The sequence below is a fragment of the Parus major genome, chromosome 1A (genome assembly GCF_001522545.3).
Source record: "Parus major isolate Abel chromosome 1A, Parus_major1.1, whole genome shotgun sequence".
In the NCBI taxonomy this organism is placed as follows: Eukaryota; Metazoa; Chordata; class Aves; order Passeriformes; family Paridae; genus Parus; species Parus major.
Window position 1 is genome coordinate 18,760,391 of NC_031773.1, and position 12,587 is coordinate 18,772,977.

Here is a 12,587-nt window from a genome sequence, read left to right on the forward strand (position 1 = left end):
CTATCACTTAGTCCACAAATTAGAAGCATGTTTTCTAGATGAAATGCCTATTTCTATTTCTGAAAAAAATCAAAGTTCTTGGTCTTGATTTTTTGTTTTTGAATCTGTTTATTAAGAAAAAGCCTTTATTTTAACATAGAAAAGATACAGAGGAAAGCAAATGCAGTAGAATCCATTACTTTATATTACTGCTATACAGTTGAATATGACAAAAGTTTCAGAGAACCTAAATATCATAAAAAGCTACCGCCCAAATAGGACTCTGACAGAGCAAGAACAAGACACAAATTAAACATTAAACAGCTGTGAATCACAAGTGTGTAGAAAGACACAGCCAATACAATAGATGAGGCCTTGTGCCAAAAGGATGTTCCTGTTACAGCATTATGCATGCTATGTTCCTGTATACAGTATAATGGAGGAATCAGATAAATTTAATCCTTAAAAAATTATTGGTATTTGATGTATCCTGAAATTTTTTATTTAATTTTCCAACTTTTCAGTCAGAAAACCTATAGAATTTTGCTTGGAAAGAAACTCCAATGAGAATGTGTCAAATTCTTGAATCTACTTGTTTTGCCACGTCTTCCAATAGCAGTTTTTAGATTACTTTCCCAAGGATTTTGTGAAGGAAAATAAGACAATGTGGAATATTTAATTCAAAGTTGTGAACTGAACTGAGCACTCCTGCACTGCCATCTGTGACAGCCTTTGCTGAAGCTTGCAGAAGTCTACAGAATTCTGCTGTGGTACCTTCAAGGCACCTTCCTGTAAACCCAGGCAAACTCACCAACAGTCCAGCAATGGCATGGTGAGGAATACCATTGGGTAGTAAAACTGTCTCACAGATGGGTATTGTGCAGATTAAAAAATACCTCTGGAAAATAATGAGAACAGACACATGAATGGCAAGAGAAGAGATTTATTTTTTTACTGACTTTCAACTGGTGTTAAGATTGCTTGAGAGACATCCAGTACATGTGTAGGACCACCACAGATATGACTACATATGCATATTCTGTCTATCTCACTACCACGCCCTCTCTTCATAAAGGCACTAACTATAAATAGTACAAAAACAGACAGATAAAATGCCACAAAAAAAAAAAGATTGTTTGTATGGACTTCTTGTTTATGTTTGTATACATTCATGCTTTAAATGTACAATTTTAAAATTAATTTAAAAGGTCACCTTTATTTTGGCAATACAACTGATAAAATGAAACATGCAGAACACACAGCTTGACAGAACTCAGTGCATAATTTTGTCAGAATGAAGCAGTTCTTTACCACCCTTATTGAGTTGGGAATACATTCATATTACAAGGCAAAAAACCCCCCCACCCAAAACAGACATCTGGCTTCTGTTTAATGCATCTGTGTTTCCACATCTCCTCCAACATCTTTGGATAGTAAAATCTATGTCTGACCACAGGTTAAATTGTATGGTTATATTTTAACAGTCTTCATAGTGCAGCAAGGCAAGACAGAGCTGCCTGTATTCACTGTTCTATCTCCAGGCTGTCCATTTTTAAGTCAGGTGGTTTAAAGCTATTCACTTCTTCATAGGTAAGTTCTGTGGAGGGGGTGTAAGGAAGAGAGAAGAGTTAGGTGATATTTTCTTCAAAAGAAAAAGATTCCAGACAAAACAGTTCTACAGATACACATGACTTGTAGTTTGTTTCCAGCCTTTTTAGCATCCAGATCCAAAACCAGACTGAATTCACTAGGAATCCTCCTCTTAACCTCAGATACAAATTAGATTCACAAACACTATTATTATTGTACAACATGACTGTCCCCTTCAACTAATTACTAAAACACACAGGCCCTGAAATGAAAACATCAATTATGCTGCCAGATGACCTGCCAAAATGATGTAATGAAAGACATTATGTAATGGAAAATGGAATATTTAAAAGAACCTAGATAGGTTTTAAAATGTACACTTTTAACTGTGGAGAACATTCTTTATCATCTCTCAGTCAGTTCAATTATATATCATTTGCAATTCTGTGCTTATTCCTTGGGATCCCATTTTTTTGCTGTTTTGGTTTGGTTTTTTTAATGTGTTACTATAGCTGACTTAATTTTACAGTATTCTGAAAAAAATTTTCTTTTTGTCTTAGAAGCATGTAACAGCTTTTATCAAGAAATTCTGTATTCATCAATAACTAGAAACATGGGTTACTTGCTGTTTAACCCTGCTTTGGGAATAACCCTTTATCTTTTAATGCTAATAGTCACATCCTGTTTTCTGCCTTAGACATTAATGGAATATGTTCTCAGTGGATACCTTTTCCGTATTTTCTCAAATTAGATGCTGCTTTTTAAGGACCAAGTCCTGTTAGCATATGGTTAATTTCAGGTTATGGCATTACTTCATGTTCTGTTTTCCAAACAGTGATGTTTAAATCATATCAAACTCATGCCTATAACTTGTTTATTAAGTAATTCTGTCTGAGACAGCTGCTATGCCTGCAAGCATACCAAGGAATCCTCTACATAGTATGTAAAAGATCTTGGGACTGAATTTTGCTTATGCTCTGGTTGTGTTATGCTGTACCACTATGTACAGTGATGTGTGTACCAGTTTCAGTGAGGGATTTCTCTGAAGGAAATTCTGTGTGCAGAACAGCAGGCATTGGAGGACTTGTTAGGTGACATTGAGTGACTGATTTATGACTATTACATAGAATTACAGGCAGCCAGGGAGGAGCTACAGCTGACTGAACTTGGAGAAGCCAGTGTCCTCACAAATTGGACACCTGGAACTGCATTAGGAATTGTTCTCACTGGCTGCATGGTTTATGTTTATTAAGCTCTTTACACTTCTCACTGTACCTACTCAGCAGAGATATGTGCAACTGGAGCAACATCTAAGGAGAGAATGTATAGCATTCAGCTCTGAATAGCATACTCTTGGCCTCTGAAATGTTGAAATATTTTCTAACTGATTAAACATGTCAGTAAGAGATCTATCTATCATCTTGGGCTGCAAGCCTTAGCAGTGTGCAATGGAGACCAAGAAAACTCTGAAGTGCATAATGTAGAGATCAGGCACCGCTGGTATTTAACTTGAACAGAAAAAGAGCAGAAACATGCCACTGACATCTTGAGAAATTGGGTCAATATTTCATCAACACTACATCAACTTACTTAAATGTGGCACATGCTGTACTTGAAAATAAAACATTTATTCCCCAAGATAAAAATACGGCCAGAGGGAAGAAGGAAAAGAAGCAAACCCTGCTGTGCAAGTTTGGAGATTTTTGTCTCAGGACTTTTTTCAAACCTGAATAAAGAAGGAATTTGACTTGTAGTTCCATCAAAGTCAATGATGTAAAAAACGATACATGATAAATGCAGTGATAAATAATATGATACTGCCCTTCCAAGAGAATTCACCTTTATGTCTTCATTTCAGTTTAGAAAGTGTTAAGCTACAATGGTTCCTGAAATAATTTCAATGGAATTTCATCACAAACAGAAATTCACTTCATGACTCAGAAATTGTGAAACTTTCCTGTTAAAGACTCAGGCATCTAAAAAAGCAGCAGAAGTAAAATCATCCACTCCTAAGTACAGCAGCAAATGAACAACAAGCAACATGTATGGGTGGTCCTGTAGGCTGCCAGGTTTTGCAAAGGAGATATGTACAGAGTAAGTGATGCCAGTCAATTCTCCTTGTTTGTCAGACCACTCAGCTTCTACTAAAGCCTTTCCAGGGCTCTAGGACGTTGATTTATTGTAGAGAGAGCCATGACCCCACTATCATATTTCTTTAAGATACATTTGCTGTAGACAGCCTGCTTTCTCCCCTGTGATGCCCAGAATAAAACATGGCACAAGTGGATAGACATGAGTAAGACATGAGAGTATTCTTCATCATAAACATAACCACTATGATAATACATTTTTATTGAATCTTCGCTGAGTAAAAGTTACAGAAAATGCAAATAGAAACAAAAGGACATTTATTTTATAGAAGACATATTTCATCTTAAGCCAAGGAAAGACTGTTATTGATAAACAAAAACAATTAGTTTTCTACATTAGTCTCAATTTAAAATCTCTAGTAAGGAATTTTTAGAATCATATGTCCTCATTAGACAGTGGTGAAATTGGACTCTACTTTTCAATGTACTTGCAATCTAATGTTGTGCCACTTTACTTCCATGATACTGCAGTGCAATATGATTATGTTGCAAGCATCTCAAACAGGACCAATAGCATGGTGTAGTTATTAATCCCAATTCCTTTGCTATTGAAAAAAGTATTAACAAAATACACATTTATGTGGACAATATTACTTTCCAGTTCTGATCAGAACTAAACCAGAATCCCAAGTAGTGTCACCTGCCCCAGGACAGTTACTTCAGCTGGGGGTCTGACCTAGAAAACTAAAAGGAAAACAGAATGCGTGATTACCTGGTAGCTAGCATAAGCTTTTAGTTAAGCTTTCACTGGTACAGGGAATCTAGTAAAGAGATGACAGAAGGGGAGAGTGGGCAAAATCCAGAAAGCCTTTCTGCCTGTCTACTCCCACAAGCACCCATATGAACTTACCTTGTTTGCCTGAGGCTTAAAAGTTCAAATTCCTCTGGCTAGAAATGGAGGAAAACTTTTATTTAAGTAAGGCTTTTTTCTGCTACATGTCTAAACTAGTGCATGCAGTTCTGATACCTTTCCATTCATCTATGGTTCGCTCCTTGTTCTCTATGGACTCGTCATACAGCTCAGCCTCGGGTTCATCGTCTGGATCGTGATACTGTACAAAGTAGGGATGTGCAAGCGCTTCCGAGGCTGTGATCCTTTTATCACTGTCTAAAATAAGCATCTTCTCAAGAAGATCTACAGCTAAGGCAAAAACAGAAACACAGTTCAAAACTAGAAGAGACCATAAAAGGCAACTGTTTACACACAACCTATTCTCACTCACCTTAAACATAATTAATGTTTCTTGCAAAATTTAGGCAATATAACAAGTAAGTTTAGAAGATTTTGTACTGTGAGTACAAAAGAACTGAAGGAAGCTTCTGGTTTCCTTGTGGCATACACAGAGGTTCAATATAGTCAACTGGAGATCTGATTCACCTCTTCAGATATCCAAGGACATAATTCTAAAAAGATCCACGTACGCTTATAGGGTATTATCTTGTGTTGTGCATCGTGTGCTTAAGTATGCACTAATCAGGACCAAGCTAAGTGACTTGTGTATAATAAAGTGTGAGATTACACTTCTAATATGCTGCACCAATGAAACGATCAGATGAAAACCCCAAAGCAACTTCACAGGACCTAGCATAAACAAAATGTGTTTGAAGTTGACATTTGAAGTATACTAGAAAGGAGAAAGAGGTGTATGGCTGAAAGTAGGTTTTATGGAAATTTTACCATAACTATTTAAAATACTGTGTTTTTTACTGCTTTCATATAAGCATTGGCATTAATTTGCCTTTATGCTATTAATATGTGGCATGCTCTCATGTACTTCAGGCAAATAAATCCCATATTTTAATATTAAAGTGTTCTAAACTACTTGTAAGAATAAAATTTATATTAATACACAAAATGAATTCAATGCATTTTAACTCACAATACTACCCTATATTGTACACTTGATGGAACTGACCTGCTACTGCAGTGAGATGGCTCTGATGACTCAAGTGTCTCCTTTTTATGTCAAAAGAAAATGTTCATAAAACATCTCTTTTTCACAGGCAGAACCAATTGATTACACTTTACAATTGTAAAGTAGTACAATTATACAGGATCAGATCAAAGGTCTGCCTCAGCCCAGTATCCTGTGTCCAACAATGGCTCATATCTTCCTAGGAAATAATACTCCAAAGGTTCACTCAAACAGCTATACTTCCTGGTATGTTCTTCTGCTTGCCAGCAATTTACAGGTCATTGCCTTCCTGAGCCAAAAGTGATGTCTCTAATCTAGACCCCGTGACATTTTTATTTATTTCTGCTATGTACAGCTGACTTTTGCTTTTCACCTATGGACCATTTCCCTTTAGGAGGTTCCTGTAATCTCCATCAGAAACAAAAAGACACAGGCTTCATGAAAACAGTCTCAAGTTGAAAGGTTAAGCAATGCTTTTCTCACTGGTCTGATCATTGTTATATGGGAACATACAGCATGGAATTCAAGGAATGCTTGAGTTCCTATGTTAGTGAAAAATTTTATCCGTGTCAGTCTGACTTTCTTACCTAATGGATTGGCACCTCGAAACACTGCTTTCAAATCCTGTTGAGGCATATGTGGAAGAGATTCGATGTATTTTCTTGCCTAGAAATAAGTCAATACACATACCGTATCCAGAGGGTTAAATATTGCTCAACAGTAACCACATCAACTCTAAAAAACCAGACATTATTTTGATGTTTCTTATACATGGGAAATCCTCTTTACATAAAACCACATGTGTGACCTTGTTTCAAACACCTGCTCCTGTATACTGGAAAATAAGCAAGGTAGTTTTAAGCAGGCACATTTTGGTTTAAGGCTTGAGTGTTAAGTACTTTAGTTTTCACCTGTGCTTTTACTGGTTCACTGCAGTATATCCCCAGGGAACACATACATGTAATGCTCAATCAGAAACTGCACCCTAAATCATCTTTCAGTCACCCTCAGCAAAGCGGCATATTTCAACCTGCAGCCTTCCTTCCTCTCTCTTCTCTGGCAAGATGTAGCTTCACTAACCAAAGAACAAATTCTGATACTCCATGGGAACAGATTTTCAGATGTTTAACAGAATTTAGACCTCGCCTTTTCACTGTGGCTGTGAAAGGCTCATCCAAACTGAGCTAGTAAAAGCCTGCCTGGATATAGGACCCACAAATGTCAGCCTGACACTACATGAACTAGGAATTTTTAGGCTGAGGTAGATAGGTTGGCAAGAGGTTGCATACTTGGATCAGAAAGAACAGGGAATTCTGAAAATGAATTGTCAAAAAAGAAGCAGGTGACTATTCCTTAAATCCATAAAAAACTTCAGCTGGTCTTTGGACAAATCCTAACCTTTTAAAAATGTGTTTGTCTTACACAAACTTCTCTCCACATTTAGCAGTCCTGTCAGGACACTATCTGCAGAAGGCTAACTAAGCATCCTTGGCCTATAGAAAACAGCAACTAATCAACAACTAATCCTAACATGACTGAACAAGATGCACTGAAAATTACCTCCAACCTTGCCCAGAAATCCTTTGAAAACAACACAGACCTACCCAAGTTAAATTACTAGGCTTTCCCCTCTGCTTATACACTCACACAGAAACCTGACCAAGAGAATCCCAATGTTTAAATTATTCTGAAATTCAATTACCATTTAAACTTATATTAATGTGAAACACTGACAAAGACCTCGGTATCTTGTGCTGAAACATCCAAGGAGGTTGATCTTTTAGTTTCCAATTCTTTAATCCTGTACTTATAACTGAAAATAGACTTGGCATTTCAGCAAATCTCTGACATTGCTGTTACAGGAATGTTAAAAAATTGTCCATGTCTGCAAGCTGCATTAAGAAATACTTAAACAGTAAGGCTAAACTACATGATAAAGAAGAACTAGAATGAAGAAACTCCCTTGCAGCTGGAAATTACCTCCAAGCAAGCTATGCCTTCTCCTTTGACATTGCTCCTCTAATCAGGTAGCAGCAGCCCAGAGATAACGTAGCAGGGCTCTTGTTCATTAACCTGGCTTTTGTGTTCTGCCTGTGCTCTAAAGGTACAATTAGCCCAAATAAAATAGTTTCAGGATTCCTGTACCTCACTGAGGTATGCTCTGAAACACAAGAAATTAAAAGAACAAAGCACATACTATTTCCAGTAAGTATTTAGGGTGTTACTCTCACAATCAAAAAAGCTCACTAGTTGTGGGTAAATAACACATTTGTATACACCACTGTGAATGTGTTACAGCAAAACCTGCAGGATCTTAATAACACATGAAGGCTACAAAAGGACCTGCGAGACTACACAAAGATCTATGTTTGAGACAGCATGGTCTGAGATTTGTTGGTTGATGCAGTGCCTGGAAAAAGGATGGATGCTTAGCTAGCCTCCTGCCCCAGCCATTCCTAGGTGCTGGGTACCCAAAAACTGGGACTGTCTATTGGCCTGTGATGATGAAGTTTCATTATGCTTGGACCTTCCAGAACTAAAGGGTCTGGCTCTCCCACTGCTCCTGCTTACTTAACCTGCTAGAGCATTCATTAGCAAGGTCAAAGGAAACCTGTCAATATATACAAAAGCTGAGAAACAGCCATTAATATTAGTCTGAGGTGTATACAGAAGAGGTTTAAGAAAACAACTGCAGCTCAGGAGGTATCTGTGTGCTGGTGTTTACCTGAAGTCTTACACTGTGCCCATCACCTATCTTTATCAAACGATACTACACCTCATTCCTCATCTGGCTATCCCCAGTTACTCTTAAAATGAATCTTTTAAGTGCCACTTTTGCAGAGAAATTAAGTGGAAATTGTTCATTTACTAGATAACTATTTTAAAGAAGACACATGGAAAGTTAAAAAGCCCACTCTTAACTACAAACATGAAGAAATTGGAAGTCACACAAACATTTAGAGAGATTAATAAAATTATTTCAAATTATGGATCTAAATAGAGCACTCATGCAGAACACATTATTTGCTTCAGATACATCTCTGTCTAGAAGCCTTACAACAATGGAAAGCATAAAAATTACACAGACATCAGATTTAATAGCAACAATATAATGCTCTGAGCTGAGCACTGGTTTGATTTTTTTTTAATTATATGAATAATTTAATTATAAGCCATTTAAAAGATCATCAGGACTAATTTCTTAACTCTTCACAAAAACTGAGTACATGAGAACAAGTATGAAAATTTATCCAGGTGACACTCAAGGCATCTGGATGCCTCCAAAAGCATATCTTTTGAATGGTGGCATTCTAGCAGCAAAACCCAGACATCATTTTAAGGTATTCATCTCCAAATCAGAGTGTCTGTGTAACAAAGGCAGTGATATACAATGCCAGTTAGAGAAAGAATGACAGGAAGTCAGTTAAGTAGATGAAGCTGTGAACTCACGTGTTCTGATGATATCTTCTTCAGAAGTTCTGAACTGGGCGTACCCACAACCTCCATTATTCTCTTTAGTTGATCAATATCTGTATAATTTCAGGGAAATAAACAGCACACAGTCCTTCTGGGTTTAAACAATTAATGAGCTTCCATGCATTTAACTAAGACACTTAAAACCATTCAGCAAGACAATTCCACCATGGCTCATGGAAGGGTATCAATTCATACCTGCTTAAGCCTAGTCCTGGAGTACCAAATTCTCTAATGTACTATATTAACTTGTTAGGTATGTCAGCTGCATGAAAAATATCACTTTTCTGTCCAAATTCCCAATTTAATATATTCTTAAGCTTAATCTTAATAGCATATTTATGTTTCAGCGATCTGAGGGATTTCTGAAGATCAGTCTAATATGATACACAGCTCATAGGCCTAGATTACTAATCTAAAGATTGGCAAGTGAAAAATTCTCATTTGGTACCTTTAAAAATTTGTTTTATATAGGTCTCAAGATTAAAAACTTTGAAAATATTAATTTTTCATTGTCATCTTGGACCTGTAAATTATATTACATTTTTATAGAAACTCAAGATTATTTTACAGCTTTATTTAAATTAATATCATCATATAGTTGTAGACAGTATTTTATAACAACAAAAAGATCTTATTTCTTGCAAACTAGGTATATTGATTTTCTAAAATACCACATATCATGTAATCAAACAGTCTGAGGACAGTCTTCTCCCAGTGATGGTACACCTGGAGAATGCCTATGGTTACAATAGAGTCTAATGATGCTGAACACAACAGAAAGGCCAGTGGGGAGACTTGGTCTCAGCTCTCTCAAGATTATTTCAGGCAATTCTCATGTCATGATGCTTAGTATTAACAGAAGTGTTTGTTTTTTGAAGGGTTTCAGAGTAGTAACAAATGTCAATATTCAATACAGAAGAATGTGCTTTTGTTTCTCATAATAAAAGCTTGATGCAGTTGTTTCTTCATTCCTTATATTGTTTTGTTCTTCAGTTTTCTTTTATTATTTTACTGCTCTCCTCAGAAAGGTCTCTTTTTTGCTCCTGCCAGCACAGGAAATGCCAATGGAAATCCCTGATGCTCCATCAGGGACCACGGCACAGTGCTGCAGAAAAGGGCTTTGTTGTTCCTGTGGCATTTCTGGAACTACTGGCTTCTTTTAATATAACAGGACACAATAGACCTATTAATTCACTTATTATTTAAAAGTTAACTCATTTGCATTTTCCGGAAATTTCAGCCTAAAAGGAGTTCTCAAAAGAAGTATTTTGTTAAAAAAAAAATAGTACCTTTACTCAGCTTCAGTTTTAGCATATGTTATTTCAATAAGATCCACACATGGAAGAAATCTACCTTGTTGTAACTAAGTTATTATTTAAATACAGATATACAAAAGAATAAATGTAACTTTTTGTTGTTTAGGAACATCTGTTACTGGCTTTTATCCTACCAGTGGGTCTCACATTCAGTTGTCATTTTCACTGAACTGAAAGATTAGCAAATTGTTTATTCTTTTACAAGTTTGTTACCTCAAAACCATGTCCATAGAAACACTCAAGTCCTTAGGGGAAAAGAAGAGGAAGAATTAGAGAGTATTTTTTTAGTTGCACTTTAAGTTTTATATTAAGGATACAATCATTTCCTGGAAATAGAGCCTTTCCCTTCAATAGCTCTGCCATGATACATCCAACCGACCATATGTCAACTGCCAAAAAACAGAGACATAAATGTGCACAATGAATCAAAGAGATCCTTAAACACAGCTGCTTCTTGGTTTAAAAACATCACTACACCCAGCTGTAGCAAAACACAAGCCTTCACAGTTTACCTGTTTGATTATAGTGCATCCAGTTTAACATAATTTCTGGAGCTCTGTACCATCTTGTTGCAACATATCCAGTCATTTCATCATCAGTTTGACGAGCTAAACCGAAGTCTAAAATCTACAGAATAAAAATAAAATAATATTTTTAAAAAAAACCTTTTACTTTTATTACAGGTCCTGATTTTCCCATTACTCATTTCTGAGTTTTCTGTAATCTCTCGCTATTGGTGAAGTAAAACATCGGCACTCTGCAGACGAGCTCATCTGTTCTCCCTGCTGTATCCGTGCAGCCTCTGGTGCTGCATAAAGATATTTCCACTGCAATGAACCTGGCATTTTGTTCTCCAAGGCAGACTTTATACTTTGCCTTGAGTTCAGTTTTCCACTCACATTCATTTACTAAAAATAAACTGTTGCTATAAAAAAATGAAATACTATAACAAATGGGAGCGTTTGTGTAAAATGCTAACAGCAAGTGCCAGTGGCCATTAAAGACCAAATAAACTGATCACAAATCTGCTAAATTTCTGTTGTCTAATTTTCTTAAGCATTTACTCAAATCACACATTATCCTGATGCTACTAGGAGAGAAACAGATATCCTGTCTAACAATGTAAATTTAAATCACACCCCATTTGTTTTCAGTAGAACTTGCCCACCAAAACAAACAAAGGAGCTCTGTTTATGTACACAGAGGCTTGACTGCAAAGTGCTCCCCTCCAGATGCTTTCCCTTGCTAAGTTTACATTGATGGGAAATTATTTCAACTGAACTTTCTCAGCTTGATTCTTTGCTTTCTGTTGTATTCTCTGGTTAGTCAATGTCCCACTAATTATGGAGCCTTGCTCTAAGAGAGACTGCCTTGAAAGGGCACCATCTGAGCCTCAGTGTGTTAAGTCAGTCATCTGAGCCAGCCAGCACTCTTCACATAGATATGTGAGTAACATCATTGAGTATCTCCTGTGATGAGATCCAGGATTATTTATTAAGCTGATGGCTAATTCTTTTCATAGGGAATAAGAAAATTTCAAGAGTATAATTCAAAATTTCTCAGTTATAATCCAATTAAAAGATATAAAAAGCCTAAAGAAAAATATTAAGATATAAATAATTAAGATCTTTACTTCCAATATAGCTTAAAAGCATAATTTATTTCTTAAGTAAGGGAAGAAAAATGCATGGGGCAAACAAGAACAAGTAATGGCACAAAACTCAAACACTAATGCCCTTATTTTTATTAAGATTTTGGCAATATTCATCCTTAACAGCATGGTCCCTTCCATCAAATGTGGACACACGCTTTCCTTTTTTTTTTTTTTTTTTTGCTTCTATTTCCTTTTTGCTAGTACTTGGAAATATCTACTAGTTTGTCCTATTAAAAATAATTTGAGGAAGTAAAGCTATAAATATAAACAAAGCAGAGAGCAGTGTAACAAATGCTAGACAGGGAGGTGTACAGATTTCATAATAATAGAAAAAACCAGTCTCCTTTACTTACAGTACAAAAATACAGTACACATTTTAGAGTACACGATCAAAGACAGATGACCCACAAAATTTTACAGATGCTGAACATACATGCATGAAGACATTAAAGAGATAATAATGAAACTTGCTGAGCATCTGCAAGTGTCACTAAATCAAACAGGA

The 12,587-nt window shown here is 36.2% G+C and overlaps 1 protein-coding gene and 1 long non-coding RNA gene across 3 annotated transcripts in view; both read right to left on the reverse strand.

Moving 5' to 3' along the window:
* Nucleotides 1–902: 902 nt before the first annotated feature.
* The window catches only part of MAPK11 (mitogen-activated protein kinase 11), a 30,441-nt gene continuing 18,756 nt past the window's right edge, over nt 903–12,587 (reverse strand). Inside the window, exons 7-12 of one of the 2 annotated variants that reach the window (XM_015627466.3) lie at nt 10,941–11,055; nt 10,746–10,817; nt 9,086–9,165; nt 6,223–6,301; nt 4,687–4,860; nt 903–1,576 (exon numbers count right to left, since the gene is read on the reverse strand). In XM_015627466.3, the coding sequence (XP_015482952.1) occupies nt 1,503–1,576; nt 4,687–4,860; nt 6,223–6,301; nt 9,086–9,165; nt 10,746–10,817; nt 10,941–11,055 (594 nt within the window). In that variant the 3' untranslated portion in view covers nt 903–1,502. The remainder of the gene's footprint in view (nt 1,577–4,686; nt 4,861–6,222; nt 6,302–9,085; nt 9,166–10,745; nt 10,818–10,940; nt 11,056–12,587) is intronic. The other variant, XM_015627467.3, reaches the window with a different exon arrangement.
* On the reverse strand, nt 3,880–4,680 carry LOC117244410. The gene is made up of 2 exons (XR_004497433.1): nt 4,570–4,680; nt 3,880–4,403 (listed from the first exon to the last, which is right to left on the reverse strand). It is a non-coding gene; the product is annotated as an uncharacterized LOC117244410 (long non-coding RNA).